General features: G+C 35.9%; 1 protein-coding gene across 1 annotated transcript in view; it reads left to right on the top strand.

The window, feature by feature from the left end:
• The window catches only part of ZFC3H1 (zinc finger C3H1-type containing), a 54488-nt gene that overhangs the window by 1242 nt on the left and 36731 nt on the right, over positions 1-16515 (top strand). Inside the window, exons 2-3 of the mRNA XM_019038986.4 lie at positions 5339-5755; positions 14799-14863. Coding sequence (XP_018894531.3) covers positions 5339-5755; positions 14799-14863 — 482 coding nt within the window. The remainder of the gene's footprint in view (positions 1-5338; positions 5756-14798; positions 14864-16515) is intronic.

Below are 16515 nucleotides of genomic sequence, written 5' to 3'. Positions count from 1 at the left end.
TAATACTGTTGCTTTATCATATTGCAGTTTGACGTTGAAAATTGTAAAGTTTCAGTCTGCACAGTCCTGCACTATTTTTGTGATTCTGTTTTTATCTTGATTTATTCCGGTTGCTGCCTTTTAAATTGGGGGGGGAGGGGTAAAAAAAAACTCTGGTGTCTTTACCAAGTCTGTTTCAGAGCTTTGTGATTCATTTGATCTTTTTGGAACACTTACCTCCTTTACGTTTCTATCTGTGTTCACTTTTGCACATTGTGTAACTTCGTGCTGACTAAATGAGGGCCAGAGAGAGAAAGATAAACTTATCAGCATTTTTATTTTAATACGTTAGAGTGGAGGAATGTGTATGCGAGGGTGGAGATTACGGGTAAGTTGAGAAAGGAAATAGTAACATTCCAGATTTTTGCTACTTCTAACCTTATTCTCAGTTTTAAACATTACTGAGTTTACTCAGCATTTATACAGAGGAATCAATCATCCGAAGGTTTCCTGTTTTATAATGGGTTTGTAAAACACTATCTTGACTTAATCTGTGATCATTGCAAAAATTGTTTAAAGACTTTCATTACTGGTTGTAATTCCCATAGTGTGATGATTTTTAATTTCGTTATTATATATGAAACTTAAAAGTAATGACAGTTATTTGGAAGACAATCAGAATTACTTTTATAGAACACTTAGGTCCAGAATAGGTCTTTCTCAAATGTCATGATGTAAAAGGGGCAAGGAATGTACATTTAGGTGAGAAACAGCAGCTTCTGATGCTAGTCCCCCTGAAAAACCTTACTTCTGCAACCAAAAGTTGGGTTAGGAGCATTTCAGGATTGTTTCGGAGAAAATCATGTAGGCGCCGGGTGTGGTGGCTCACGCCTGTAGTCCCAACACTTTGAGAGGCCGAGGCGGTGGATTACTTGAGATCAGGAGTTCCAGACCAGCTTGGCCAACATGGTGAAACCTTGTCTCTACTAAAAATAAAAAAGTTAGCCAGGCGTGGTGTTGGGTGCTTGTATTTCCAGCTACCCGGGAGGCTGAGGCGGGAGAACCGCTTGAACTCGGGAGGCAGAGTTGTAGTGAGTAGAGATTGCACCACTGCACTCCATCCTGGGCGGTAAAGCGAGACTCCGTTTCAAAAAAAAAAAAAAAAAAAAAAAAAAAAAAAGGAAAATTATATAGATATTTAAGTTTTTAAAAGCCAGCAAATGGTTCTTCCAAGAAGGTTAGAAAACCTCTGCCCACGGTGTTTCTGAATCCATGGATTTGTGGTCTATTTTGAATCCAAAAGCCGGAAAGGCTATTTAAGCATATATATGTGTATGGTTTTTATTTATTTATTTATTTATTTTTGAGACAGAGTCTCTCTCTGTCGCCCAGGCTGGAGTGCAGTGGTGTGATCTCGGCTCACTGCAAGCTCCGCCTCCCGGGTTCACGCCATTCTGCCTCAGTCTCCCGAGTAGCTGGGACTACAGGCGCCCGCCCCCACGCCCGGCTAATTTTTTATATTTTTAGTAGAGACGGGGTTTCATCATGTTAGCCAGGATGGTCTCGATCTCCTGACTCCGTGATCCGCCCGCCTCGGCCTCCCAAAGTGCTGGGATTACAGGCATGAGCCACTGTGCCCAGCGAATGTGGATGGTTTTTAAATTTTTTTAATTAAAAAAAATTTTTATTAAATTTATTTAAAAAAATTTTTTTTTGGAGAGGCGAGGTCTTGCTATGTTGCCCAGGCTGATCTTGAACTTGTAGCTTCAAGAGATCCTCCTTCCTTAGACTCCCAAAGTGCTGGGATTTATAGGCGAGAGCCACCAGTTTATATGTGTTTTTTAAAGGTACAAAGATGAAACCTGTAGTTTGTATTAGGGAAACAAATGAAAATAAGTAGTTGCAGTTTAGTATAAAAAGTTGAAACTGAAGTATGTATATAAAAAAGTACTATGGGAGCTCAAAGGTTTTTCTTAACATTTTTATTCTGTATTTCTTAGAAAAGGGGGAGGTGAGCGGCCTTTCTGCTTTTGTCCTCTTTCTGCGTGTTTATTCAATACTATTTTGGGCCTCTACCATAGACCTTTATTAATTAGTAAGCTTGCATGTTTTTATTAGTAAACTGGCATATGATGTTGAAAAAAAAAAAAAAAAAGTACCAGAAAATATCCAGTCTGCTTGTGTGACTTTGATTTCCGTAGTAACTTGTCATAAATAAGATATCTTGTTGTTTTTCTTTTCACAGATGCTGCACTTAAAAGGATGGTTGTTTTGATCTTCTGCTCGTTGTTTTCCCTATGAAGTATCAGTAATCCATCCTAGAGGTGGTGTTCTTTTTAAGAATTTGAGAAGGAAAATGTAGTTCCCAGCTACTTTTATATAATGTGAGCAAACAAAGTATTTGTTACAACACTTCATTCAAATTTATTTAATATCAAGGTTGTACTCAGTTTAATTCATATTTCCACTATGTGATTATAATAATACCTTTTTTATTTTACAAATACTGTATAAAGAAAGAACGCAGGTTACTCTGTGGCATATTTCTGTAATTTAGAAGTAAAGTAGCCTGAGTATAGAGTTTATTTCTATTTTTGCCATAACTTCTTTCACTGTAATAACTAAGATATGCTAGTTGCAACTTTAAAGAAATAGAATAAACTAGATTCAATTGCAGTTCTTATTTTCACCCTTAATTTTTCTTAATGATAGACACTTTGTCAGTACATCTTAGCATGTCTCCCTTGAATGACTACTCTTTTAAACTTTCAAATCTGAGGAGAGCTAACATAATTAGGCCAGTGTCTCTCATCAGTAAAAAGTCATTCCATTTTCAGCTGCAGCTGAAAAGGTTGAATAGCACTTCTTTTTGTTTAAACCAAGGTTCAGTTAGAAATTGTATCTTGACAAGCTTAAAATTAAATCTGGTAAGTGTTGGTTTGATCTTAGGATTCTGTATAGATAGGGATAGATTTTCTTTAGCCTTAAAGGAGATTAGTCAGTTACAGTTGTAATTCAATTGCTTTTCCTTATTTTTCTATTTAGCATTTTTGTTAGTATATTTAATCATTTCCCTTTCTTTTTTTTTTTAATTGCAGTTGTGCCTTTAAATGGCTCCAGTGAAAAGTAAGATGTAAATGCAGATAATTACAGAACTTACATACAAAGAGTGCATAAGAGGGGAAGGGAGAGTGAGAAACTCAGGCTTCACAGAGGTGACACTTGAATTGGGGTTAAGTTGAAGAACAGACAAACTTAGACACAAAGCTATGCAAAAATTGTGATGAACAAGGAAAAAGTAAGTTTGGAAAGGAAAGCACAGGTCAGATTATATTTATTCTCAGGATTTTGGACTTTTTTATTAGGGAAATTTAAACAAGGGGAATGATCTTATATTTGTATTCTAGAAAGATTACTCTGGCAGCAGCAGTATGAAGGATGGCTTGTAGGAGATAAGAGAAATATCACCAGGGTAAACTCTCCTGTGGTAGGTAAAACTGTGGAGGTGCATTAGAATGCTCAAAATGAGAAAGAGGCTAAGTAGTGCTCCCTGAAGAGCACCATTATTTCACAAGTTAGAGAGAAAAGACTCAATGGAGACTTAAAAGACAAAACACAAATAGGGAAACAAAGGGAGATGCGGAGTTATGGAAGCCAAGAGAGAAGTGGTTTATGGTGTCAGATTCTCAGAGGGGTCTGGTAAAAAAAAATAAAGTTTGAAAACATTGATAGGGAAACTTAGCCACAGCAGTCTCTCTAGATTAATGGGACAGAAACCAGATTCCATTTGGTAAGAAGGGTACAGAGAAACTAGTTTTCTTTCAGGATACTTGGCTTTGAAGAGATCAGAGAACCAGAGATTTACTAGAACAGTTTTGCTGTAGAACTGTTAAGATTTTCAGATGTACTTATTGCTTATTTTTGTTTCTTAGATGATGGTAATTCTCATTTTTAGAACTGGTCATCAGGAGAGTTTAAAAACCTTTTCTGCTGCTTGTCCTGTGAGGAGTTTAAACAGAAGAACCGTATTTGGGGTACTGTATTTTACATCCTAGCCAACTGAAAATAATCTATAGGCTGTGTGCAGTGGCTCACACCTGTAATCCCGGCATTTTGGGAGGTCAAGGTGGGTGGATTACCTGAGGTCAGGAGTTCAAGACCAGCCTTGCCAACATGGTGAAACTCCATCTCTACTAAAAATACAAAAATTAGCTGGGCATAGTGGCACGCACCTGTAATCCAAGCTACTCAGGAGGCTGAGACAGGAGAATTGCTTGAGCCTGGGAGACGGAGGTTGCAGTGAGCCGAGATCGCACCACTGCACTCCAGCCTGGCTGACAGAGCGAGACTCTGTCTCAAAAAAAAAAAAAAAAAATCTATAAATGATGTATTAAAACCACAGGAGGTACTGTCTTTTCTCTTGCTAATATCTGGCCTGGAAAAACGAGGTATAACAATTCTCGTGTATGAATTGTTTAGAATAAAAATTGTAGTTTGAAATTTTGTAGCAGTTCTAAGGAAGAAGTTACCTTTCGTGTATCACTGTGTTAGAGAAGAAAGTAAGAACAGTTGCTTCAGATTATTTTCATAACATTTTCCCTTGTCTGTAGGAGAAAAATAGATATATTTTGAGTACTATTTTAAAGTGTTTTTTTTTTTTTTTCTTTTTTTTGAGATGAGGTCTCCCTCTGTTGCCCAGGCTGGAGTGCAGTGGTGTGATCTCGGCTCCCTGCAACCTCCGCCTCCTGAGTTCAAGTAATTCTCTTGCCTCAGCATCTCAAGTACCTGGGCCTACAGGCCTGCACCACCACGCCTGGCTAATTTTTTTATTTTTAGTAGAGATGGGGTTTCACCGTGTTGGCCAGGCTGGTCTCGAACTCCTGACCTCAAGTGATCCTCCTGCCTCCGCCTCCCAAAGTGCTGGGATTACAGGCGTGAGCCACCGCGCCTGGCCCCCTGAAGTGTAAACTATCCGCATCTGTGACAAAGCATTCAGTTTCTTCCCTCTTCCTTCAGAAAATAATCTCTAACATACAGCTAATTATGGACTTTCCTGGCACAGAAGGAATGATGCTATAACCTAACTAGGTGGACTGTCTGTGGATACTACTGGTAATTATGACACTAGTGATTTTGTAAGTGGACTATTTATATGGTACTTATTAAATTCAAATATGGGCACATAATGAAAGTGGGCATTAGCTGCACATACATTAAATGGAATTTAGTAATTTAAAAATATCGATTCATTTTTCTTGAAAAATTAAAAAGGGAGAAAATTCATCTATAATCTAAGTTTTTTTGTTAAATTTAACTGTGGAAAATTTTTGGAAACTGGTTTCCTTAATATGCTGTTCAGCCAAAAGTTTTGGAAGGTCTCCATCAAGAAAACAAAATTATTCATCAAAAAATGAAAACTCTGTGGAAGAAACTTTTGAAGATTTGCTTTTAAAGTATAAACAAATACAGTTGGAACTAGAATGCATCAATAAGGATGAAAAACTAGCATTGAGTAGCAAAGAAGAGAATGTGCAGGAAGATCCTAAAACATTGAACTTCGAGGACCAAACTAGCACTGATAATGTCAGTATTACAAAGGATTCAAGTAAAGAAGTAGCTCCTGAGGAGAAAACACAAGTCAAAACTTTTCAGGCATTTGAATTAAAACCACTCAGGCAAAAACTGACTTTACCAGGAGATAAGAACCGTTTGAAAAAAGTTAAAGATGGAGCAAAACCACTTTCCCTGAAATCCGACACTACTGATTCTAGTCAAGGTAATGGAATTAAATATTTCAGTTAGTAATGACTCTTCTTCCTCTAAAGTAGTAACTACTTGTTTTGGCAGTGTACTTCATTGAAATGATTGTAATTATTTGTAAATTCTTTTGTACTTTCTATGTAGACATTTATATCATTGAATAATTACTAATTTTGTTTACTTTTAGTCTTTATTTATTTATTTTTGCCTGACATTCTGGCCTCTATAATAGAATGTTATACATAAGTGATAATAGTGGACACCTTTGTTTCCTAATTTAAAGAAAATGGTATTGACGTTTACCATTAAATATGATGTTAATTTTTTTGTAGATATCCCTTATTGGGTAAAGGAGGGTTTTACTCCTATTCCTGGTTTGAAATTTTCAGTGTGAATGGATGTTGAAGTTTACAAAATCTGTTTTCTTCATTATTGGGATGAGCATCTAATTTATTTTAATTTGTTAGTGTAATGAATTATATAATTTATTTCTAGTATTAAACCACCCTTGTATGCTTGCGTTTAATACAGTTTATGATATACCATTTTTAAATCATGGATTTGGCTTGTTTTTTCTTTTCCTCTTTATTAAGATATAATTTATATACAGTAAAATTTATCTTTTAACGTTATAAATGTATAAGTGTGTAGTTCTTCAGGTTTTGACAAATGTAGACAGTGGGTAACCATCACCAGCTGCCATTAAGATACAGAATTCTTTCATCAACCTCAAACAGTTTCTCCAAGTGTCTTTGTAGTTATCCCGTCCCTCAGCCCTTAGTTCACCTGGTAACCACTGATTTGTCCCTATAGTTTTGCCTTTTCCAGAATGTCACACTAATGGAATCATACAGTATATTGCCTTTCATTATAGCTTCTTTCATTGAGCATAATGTGTTTGAAATTCATTCATGTAATTGTATATGTCAGTAGTTCTTTGTATCCCATCATACTGTAGTTCATCCATTTCCCAATTATGTTTGGGTTTTTCCAACTTTCGGCAATTACAAATGAAGGTTTGCTAGTGTTTTGTTTAGAATTTTTTATGTGTTCAGAGCCTGTAATTTTCCCCCCCTTTTTCCTTGACAGTTTTTAGTGTAAGGTTATGATACTCAAATTAGTTGGGGCTGTTTTCATCTTTATTCTCTGTAATAGTTTAAGATTGGAAACATTCTGAGATACTTGGTAGATCTTGCTGATAAAAGTGTCTGGGACTGGGTGGAGTTTTTTTCTGAGAAAGTTTTAATCTGACTTCGTGTTTTCTATTTCTGTTAGGGCAGTTTATGTAAACTCTATATTTTTTGTAATGTGTCTATTTCCTGTAAGTTATAGAAGTTATAAAAATTGTTCTTAAGAATCCTTTACTTTTTTATCTGTAGTATTTATAAGTTGTACTTTTTTTTCCCCTGCTCTCTTCTTTAATTTCCCCTGAAATAAGTACATAAGTTTTTAAACTCAGTTTTCAGCCTCTCTCCTATTAAGATCATTTTAGGCCATAAACTTTGACTTTAGTTCTGTCTCAAGTTGGGTTATTTAACTTTTTTCATTCATTCTGAATATTTTCTAATTTTTATTTTTCATTGACTTGTAGGCTGCTTGGAAGTATGTTTCTTCTAAACATGTAGGTTGTCTAGCAGTATTTTTTATTGATATCTAAGTCAATCATACTGTCAGAAAATAAGATTGCTATGATAACCAATCTTTTGAAATACTTGGAGACTTCCTTTATTGTCTAGTATGTAATCAGTTTTTTGTAAGAGTTCTGTGTATGTTTGAAATGAATTTATAGATTACTTGAGCTTTTTGTGTTGTTCACTTTTTTTATTTTTTGATATGCTTGATCAGTTACTAAGAGGAGTTTGTTAAAATTTGCCCGTATGATGATGGATTTGTGATTTTTACTTTTTGCTTTAAATACTTTGAAGGTGGGTAATTGAATCATTATGTAGTGACTTTATCTCTGATGTTTTGGCCTAAAAGACTATTTTGTCTTATATTAATAGCCACATCATCTTTCTCTTTATATAATTTCCCACTCTTTCAGTCTTTCTGTATCCTCATGTCTCGGATATTACTTGTACATAGTATAGAGCTGGTTTTAATTTATAATTCAGTATGACAATCTTTGTCCTTTAGCTTGAACATATAGTCTACTCACATTTTTTTATGATTATTGACATTTGGTTTTATTTCTTCTTTTTTTTCTTTTTAGGCTCTTATTTTTCTTCACACAATTTTTTTTCATTTGCTAGTTTGGAAGTTGGATACTAAATTTCTGGTCTTATATTCCTACCAGTGTTTAAAGTTAATCAAGAACCTTACTCTTTCCCCGAACTACAAAGAATGATGTTTGCTTAGCTTTGCCTATATATTCAGCACTTTCTTGGCTCACTCTTTGTATCATGTCTGGAATTATATATGTATAAATATATTCTCTGTGTGTGTGTGTTTTAGATAAGATCTCACCGTGTTGCCCAGGCTGGAGTGCAGGAGTATGATCATGACTCAGTGCAGCCTTGACCTCCTGGGCTGAGGTGATCCTCCCACCTCAGCCTTCTGAGTTGCTGGGACCACAGGCATGTACTACCATGCCCGGCTATGTTTTAAAAATTTCTGTAGAGACGGGGTCTCAGTATGTTGTCTAGGCTGGTCTCAAACTCCTGGGCTCAAGTGATCCTCTTGCCTTAGCCTCCTAAAATGCTGGGATTACAGGGGTGAGCCACCATGCTCTGTGCTTAAATACATTCTTTAGACTTTTTTTTTTTAAATGTGTTTTTGCTGGGTGGAAAACGATTTCTGTTTACTCTTTTTAAAAGATATTTTCCCTGGGTTTAGAATTCTAGGTTGTTTAATTATATGCTTTTTGTTTGTTTGTTTTTGAGACAGTCTTTCCCTGTCATCCAGGCTGGAGTGCAGTGGCACTATCTTGGCTCATTGCAACCTCCACCTCCTGGGTTCAAGTGATTCTCATGCCTCAGCTTCCTGAGTAGCTTGGACTATGGTACATGCCATAGCGCCTGGCTAATTTTTGTATTTAGTAGAGCTGGGGTTTCGCCATGTTGGCCAGTCTGGTCTCAAACTCCTGGCCTGAAGTGATCCACCTGCCTTGGCCTCCCAAAGTGCTGGGATTACAGGCATGAGCCACCACACCCAGCCCCTAATTATATTCTTACTGACAATATTTTCTGGCTTCCATTGTTGATTTTCAAAACTCATCTATCAGTCTTAATGGTTTCCAATTTGAAGATAATCTTTTTTCTTTGGTTGTTTTAAAGATCCTTTTTGTCTTTGATATTCTGTAGTTGAACTGTGTGATGTGCTGACTGTAGATTTCTTTGTATGTATCCAGCTTGGAATTTGTTGTTTCTTGAATCTGGATTGGATCTTGCAGTGGTTCTGAAAAAGTGATCATTATCTCTTAGAATATTATCCCATTCTCTCTCTTTTTTGGAACTCTGTATAGATGTATGTTATGTTAAGTCATCATACTTTATTTTTCATGTCTCTTCATTTCTCTAAGTTTCTGTCACTTTGTAATTGACAAATTCTGGAAAATTTCCTCTGATACATCTTTCGTTTTACTGATTCTCTCTTCCGCTGTATTTGATTTGCCTTAAGCCCAATTACTGAGTTTTAAATTTCAATTACAGTTTTTGTTTTACTATTTCATTTTTGTTTTGTTTTCAAATCACTTTGATCATTCTTTCCACTTTTCTTCTCCCTGCTTATATTTTCAGCTTTATCTTTGTTTCTTTAAACAAATTAACCATAGGTCTGTTTTGTTTTATCTCCTATCCCTGCTAATTTTCAGTATCTCAGGTCCTTGGGGGTTTGATTTCTGATGTTTGTTTTGTTATTACTCATTTTTGGTACTTTCTTTTCTTGAACATTTAGTGATTTTGTTTCATTCTAATATGAGGTGGTCATTTTTTTTTTTTGAATTTTAGTGGTGGGAAGTTTTTGAGACCTGGGACAAAGATGCATTCCCCAGAGAGAATTTGCTAAAGACTTCAGCCTTGGAATCACTTCAACCCTCACTGGCTGTCCATATGGTGTGAATTTGGTTGCAAACCTAAGTGATGATTATTTTGGGTTGCACATTCTCAGGGAGATGCCTTTCTTTCCCCTCTTCAATTTAGTACTATGATTCTACACAAGCAGTTTTGAGAAGTATAACACAGAGGGATAGAAAAGACACAAATCTCTATCATGGAGTATAATATGAGTTATGTGTGAAAGCCTGGAGTAACACGGGAAGGATTAAATATCCTCACCTGGATTTAGAAAGGTTTCATAGAGATGTAAATGTTTGATATACATCTGGAAAGATGAATCTTTTCCACTGGGGAAGTCAGAAGGAATCAAATGAGTAGACACGCATGGAGGGGTTTTTAAGGGCATTGAGATTAATCAAATATGTATGCAGTGTGAGAGATAACGGTATTTTTTTGGTGAGTGGTTGGACATAAAATTATAAAAGGACAGGTTAGTGTTGGATTGGGAAGGCCTTTAATATTTTGCTAAAGAATTTGAATTTTGTTTTTTAAATGTTGGGTGGGCTGTTAAATATTTTTAAGCAAGAAAATGATGTGATCAGATGTGTGTTTTGGAAAAATAACTGGCATCAGTATGGAAGAGTGATTGGAGGAAAATTAAAGAAGCTAAAATGTCATCTGAATCAGTAAATTATATATATAAGTGTTTCTGCATGTATATTTCCCCACCAATCCTCAGCAAGACTCTACTGTCAAACTTATGTTATTGGTGAGCCTTTTTTCCATATCTCTTGACAACTCTTCTATACCTTCATAATTTTTTCAGGCCTTTTACTCAACCTTTATTATTGTCCATATACAAGCTTGCTTCTTATTGGAGGTGATCACACTCAATTCCAGCTTTTCACTTCCTGACCATAAACTTGTTTGTAATCCATATCAGTTTTCACTTCAGTTCTTTCACCCTGAGGGTAATGACTGTCTTGTTCATGGCCATTTTGTTTTAACTTGTTCTCCTGGCTCTAACTTCTGCCTTCTCTGGGACCTTGCTTTATTTATTCTGCTTTATCTTGAACCATTGTCTCCTTAGGGTGTTCTTAATATATTTGACTTTTCCATCCAAAAATGGAAATCCTCTTCCACCTCATCCTACATTCTCTCTTAAATTATGTCAAGTATTCTTCCTCTTTTCAATAAGACTTCTGAGAGGTCTAGTCTGTACCAGCTTTTGACTTTACTTCTCATTGCCTTATTAGCCCAATACAGTTTGCTTTTCTACCCCCATCACAATACTGAAACTACTCATGGTAGTTTTCTGTGACCAAATTGCAAATTTTAGTGGATGTTTTTTATTTCATTCTTCCATTTATTCAAAAATTAGTTGAGCACTTTATTCCAGGCTCTTGGAAATAAATTGGTGAACAAAATAGTCACTTATGTTTTCATGGGCTTACATTTTAGAAGGCAAAACAGTAAACATGATGTGTAAATTAACTGTTATGAAAGAGAAAAAGTATAGCAGGGTAGGTAGGAAAGGGATATTGAGGATACAGGTTGCAGCACTAATAGGGTGGTCAGCATGGTGTCTATTTGAAGGTGAGATTTAAAGAAAGACTTTGAAGACAATAAAGGAATAGCCAAATGGATATCTGGTGGAAGAGGCTTCTATGCAAAAGGAATAACTAGAGCAGTGATTTTCAAAGTGTGGTTCCTGGGGACTGCGTTATCTGGGAACTTGATAGAACACAAATTCTCAGTCTCTACTTTAGATCTATTGAACTGGGAGCTCTGCAAATGGGGCCTAGCAATCTGTATTTAACCAGCCCTTCTGTTGATTCTGCTACATGCTGAAGTTTGGGCATCGCTGAACTAGAGAAATGACCATAATACAGAAAGATGCCTGACATGTTTGGGGAATAACAAGGAGTCCTGTGCTAATACAGGAGAGTGAGGGGAATGAGTAATGGGAGAGAAGGGATTAGAGATGGCAGGAGGGGGCAGATCTTATAGACAGAGCCTTGTAAGAACTTGTTTTTTTATTCCTAATGAAATGGGGAGCTCTTACAGGGTTTTGAGCAAAGGACTGACATAATCTGTTTTATATTTTTAAGGCATCACTCTGGCTGCATTGCTGAGGATATTCTATTGGGGGTAGACATCTCTACTATATTCAGTGATATTTTTCTTCACTTGAAATTTTGGGATTTCTGCAATGGATTTTAAAAATAACTTTCTGATTTTCGTTTTCTGTCTTTTGTTTGTTTTAAATACTTTTCCTGTGTAATTTCGTAATTCGTCATGTCCTCAGTGTCCCATTTTCTAGGGATAGTCTTATTATTATGGTTTTAACTACTACCTATGTGCTGGTGACTTTAGCTCACATTAGACTTTCAGTTGGTAATATTTTAAATACTGTGTGACAAGAACAGTGTTCATTTTGGAGGTTTTGAGTAAAACTTGAGATAATTTTATTGTACAGACCTATGACAGTGGTAGAACAATGTCTAGCTACCCATTTGATCAGTTTAAACCTGCATTTATAATCTTTGTGTAAAGTTATATTTATTGTCTGAAATTTGTATTTATTAAATTTATTGTATTTATTAATTTTTTTTTTGAGACGGACTCGCTCTGTTGCCCAGGCTGGAGTGCAGTGGTGTGATCTCAGCTCACTGCAAGCTCCACCTCCCAGGTTCACACCATTCTCCTGACTCTCACTGTGTTGCCCAGGCTGGAGTGCAGTGGCGTGATCTCGGCTCATGGCAGGCTCCACCTCCCAGGTTCACACCATTATCCTGCCTTGGCCTCCCGAGTAGCTGGGACTACAGGTGCCTGCCACCACACCTGGCTAATTTTTTGTATTTTTAGTAGAGACAGGGTTTCGCCATGTTAGCCAGGATGGTCTCGATCTCCTGACCTCGTGATCCACCCGCCTTGGCCTCCCCAAAGTGCTGGGATTACAGGCATAAGCCACCACACCCAGCCTATTGTATTTATTTTTAAGGTAGCAATGTAGTCATAAGGTACCTGCTATGTTAATAGATACTTGCCTCTATGCTACGTTAAAGGGAGGTGCTGCCATTTTTTATAGACAAGTGAGATCCTAATCAACCAGTAGATTTCTCATGACCTAATGAAACTCATAAGTTTCTCATGTAGGAGAATAATTTAGTGGTTAATGTTTCCCTGTTTATTTTTGTGTAATAGTTATTACTATTCTGTTGTTTTTAAAAGCATGATCATTTTTGCTACAGTGGGACATATGCATTTCCCAAAATTACCACACTGCAAAATTATGCAATAAAAACAATAGGGTGTGTGGAGAAAATGGGGTTAGAGGAACAACACTCAAAAACTTTGTCCGTGGCATATAAAAAAAAGATAGGAATAAATGAAAAATGATAGCACAGCTTTGCATGTGAAATGGAGAAAAAAAGTGTGAAATATTAAAGTAAACATGTCAGCATTCCATAAAATAGACCTGAAGTACACCTGTGGAAGTGGAATATTTGCTACTTATGAGTTATTATGAAGTAAAACAAGGAGTGTTACCTGAAATCAGACAGTAAATTATAATACCAGATGTGGATGGCTGTGGCTTATAACACACGCAATGAACTTGGGTATTTGATAGATGTTTGAAGTATATGTTGTTTGTGTATTCCTACATGGCTCAGATCACTTGGGTGCAGTTTTCTGCATTCTTAGTGTTTCTCTGAGACAAATCACACATAAGTAAATATAAATTTGTGTTATGCTCAAATTCTTTTCTTTTTTTTTTTTTGAGACAAGAGTCTTGCTCTGTTACCCAGGATGGAGTACAGTGGTACAATCTCAGCTCACTGCAACCTCCACCTCCCGGGTCCAAGTGATTCTCCTGCCTCAGCCTTCCGAGTAGCTGGGACTACAGGCGTGTACCACCATGCCTGGCTAATTTTTTGTATTTTCAGTAGAGACAGAGTTTTGCTGTGTTGCCCAGGCTGGTCTTGAACTCCTGACCTCAGGTGATCCACCCGCCTCGGCCTCCCAAAGCTCTGGGATTGCAGGCATAAGCCACTGTGCCTGGCTGCTCCAATTATTTTCTAATGTATCAGTCATGTTGCAACAAATTCACATTTATAGACTAAGCCTTTCAACAGAACTCATTTGTCTTGAAATTTGGTCATTGCCTTCTATTTACATTGATTGAGATGCTAGATTAGTCATTTATTTATTGAATAAGTCACGTATTCTTTGGTTCACTTGAGCAGTCAAATTAGGATGTTTGGAACATTGACAGGTGTGGTGTTATGGTAAAAACACTAGGCTTAAAATTAAGATCTAGTTTAAATCCTAGCTTTGCAATTTCAGTTTTGTCATCTTAAGGAAAGATTTCTGAGTTTTTAACATAATCTGTTTTAGCTACAAAAGTATCTCAACAGGATTGTAGATATTCTGTAACTTTATTATGTGATGTTTAAAGCTGTTGTAGATTAGGTAATATATAAATGTAAGATTTTGTACATTATTTCATCAGTCGTCTGGGCCCAAGGCTAGATATCTGGAAAAAATGTATGGATGGACTTAATTTTATTGATACTTAAGCTGCCTCTACTGATGCTTTTCTAGGTAAATAAAAGACCAATTCTCTAATGCACAAATCCAATACAGTCTGTAAACATTGCATTCATTCCAATTTAGAGGACTGGATTAATTTAGTCATCATTATATTCTATCAGTGTGGATAATCCACTTGGTAATTAAGTGTTGCTGCTTTTCTATGCTTTATAAATTCTCTTCTCATTTGAAGTGACTATTTCTAGTTCAGAAGTCATTTTATTAAAAGTGTGGCTTTGTTTTAATATTCTGAATCATTTTGCCTTATAACTTTCAGGAATGAGGCTGATAAGAGTTTGTTCAGATTTTCATTCTCTTTAATGGTATTTCCTTTTGGTTGAGAGATTGAGAAAATGAGACCCTTTAATGATATCTTTTAAAATAATTACCAGATATTATATGGGATTATTTTATTTTAGATTGTGGCTATCTTTTGGATTATTCAAAAGATATTATTTTATTTTAAAGGATTACAAGATAAAGAACAAAATTTAACAAGAAGAATTAGTACCTCAGATATTCTGTCTGAAAAGGTAAGATACTGCTTTGTGAGACTATCATCTCTGTAAGACCCATTTTTGCATTGCTTTATTTTGTTCTTTTGTAAGGGAATTCTATCTTACTTTCACTTATTTTCTTTCATCATTCCTATAACTCCATTTGGACATAAGCCTTAAAGAAATTCTGGATCGACATCTTGCAGTCTCTTTTCCCTGGGTTCTGCAAATTATGTTTAATTAAAGTGTTATATATATTCATACGGGATCTTTTTTTTAATCATTTGTTTTTTGAAACCTTTAATTTTGATCCAGATATTTTCTCCATTTTTTGTGTGTTATCCTGTGTGGGTAAGCTTTTGGAGTAAGGTAGACCTTCACCTGGTGTCAAATTCTGCCTCCACTTCTTGTTAACTGAGTGACTTTGTATAAACTATTTAGCCTTTGCTTGCTTCTATATTCTTTTCTACAAACTGAACTTAATGTCTTCTGTTATCTGGGTTGTTGTGAGGTTTCAGTAGAATGAAACACAGAAGCCTCAAGCACTGTTTGACGTATAACAGGCACTCAATAACCCAAGCCTTTTCAATTTGTTGAATTAGAGATCTGAAATATCTGTAGTTTTTTTCTTTTGAGATTTCAGTTTGTTTTTTTGCATAAATTGAAATGATTTAAATAGTCTAGGAGCTTTAGGAAAAAGATGGCCCTGAATTTAGAAATGATAATATAACGTACACATACACATTTTTTAATACCCTCACAATAACCCTATGAATCAAGTTGACATTGTATACATTTTGTAGATGAGGTAAGAGTCATTTGAGTAGATTAAGTGACTTGCCTAAAGTTACATAGGAATTAAGTGTCAGAGCAAGTAATTTAATGAGCTTGTCTGAGTAGTGGGAACTAACGAGCTTAGCTCTGTGCTCTTGCTGTTCAAGTAGCTACCTCACGTAGCATATAGGTGGGTGACAGAATCAATGGTTTCTTTCATTCCAAAGAGAGTAGTTGCAAAAAGTAATCAAAAGTGTCACTGGGCGTGGTGGCTTATGCCTGTAATCCCAGCACTCTGGAAGGCTGAGGTAGATTGATCACTTTAGCTCAGGAGTTTGAGACCAGCCTGGGCAACATAGTGAGATCCCAAGTTGAAAAAAATTAAATAATTTAAAACAGAAGAAAACAAAAAGACTTTGTCTCAATGGAACAGTGAGGATAGCTTTATTTTAGTTAAACTCTCTACATGAGTACTGTTTAATAGAATTTTCTACAATAATGGAAATGTTTTATAGCTGAATTCTCCAATATGGTAGCTGTTAGCTACATGTGGCTATGAAGAACTTGAAAAGTGATTAGTGTGGCTTAGGTACAAATTTTTAAATTCAGTTTTGGTTGATTTAAATTCAGATAGCCACATGTGGCTCAATGCTACCATATTGAACAGCACAGCTCTAGAATTTCAGTACTAGGTAATAGAATTTGATACGTTTAAGTGACGTAGAATTTAAAAAAGAACCATAATAATTTTAAAATTATTGCTTACATGTACTTACCAACAGTGGAAAAGGTAACTGTCTTGGTTTGGTTAAACTGAAGTACTGAAGTGTATGACAGTAGTTTAGGGCTTATAGTAGTTCATATTCAGGTGAAATCATTAGTTAGTATCCACTGTTTTCTTTATGTTTAACAAT

The sequence above is a fragment of the Gorilla gorilla genome, chromosome 10, assembly GCF_029281585.2.
Source record: "Gorilla gorilla gorilla isolate KB3781 chromosome 10, NHGRI_mGorGor1-v2.1_pri, whole genome shotgun sequence".
Lineage (NCBI taxonomy): Eukaryota > Metazoa > Chordata > Mammalia > Primates > Hominidae > Gorilla > Gorilla gorilla.
This window is presented reverse-complemented; position numbering and strand designations above follow the sequence as displayed.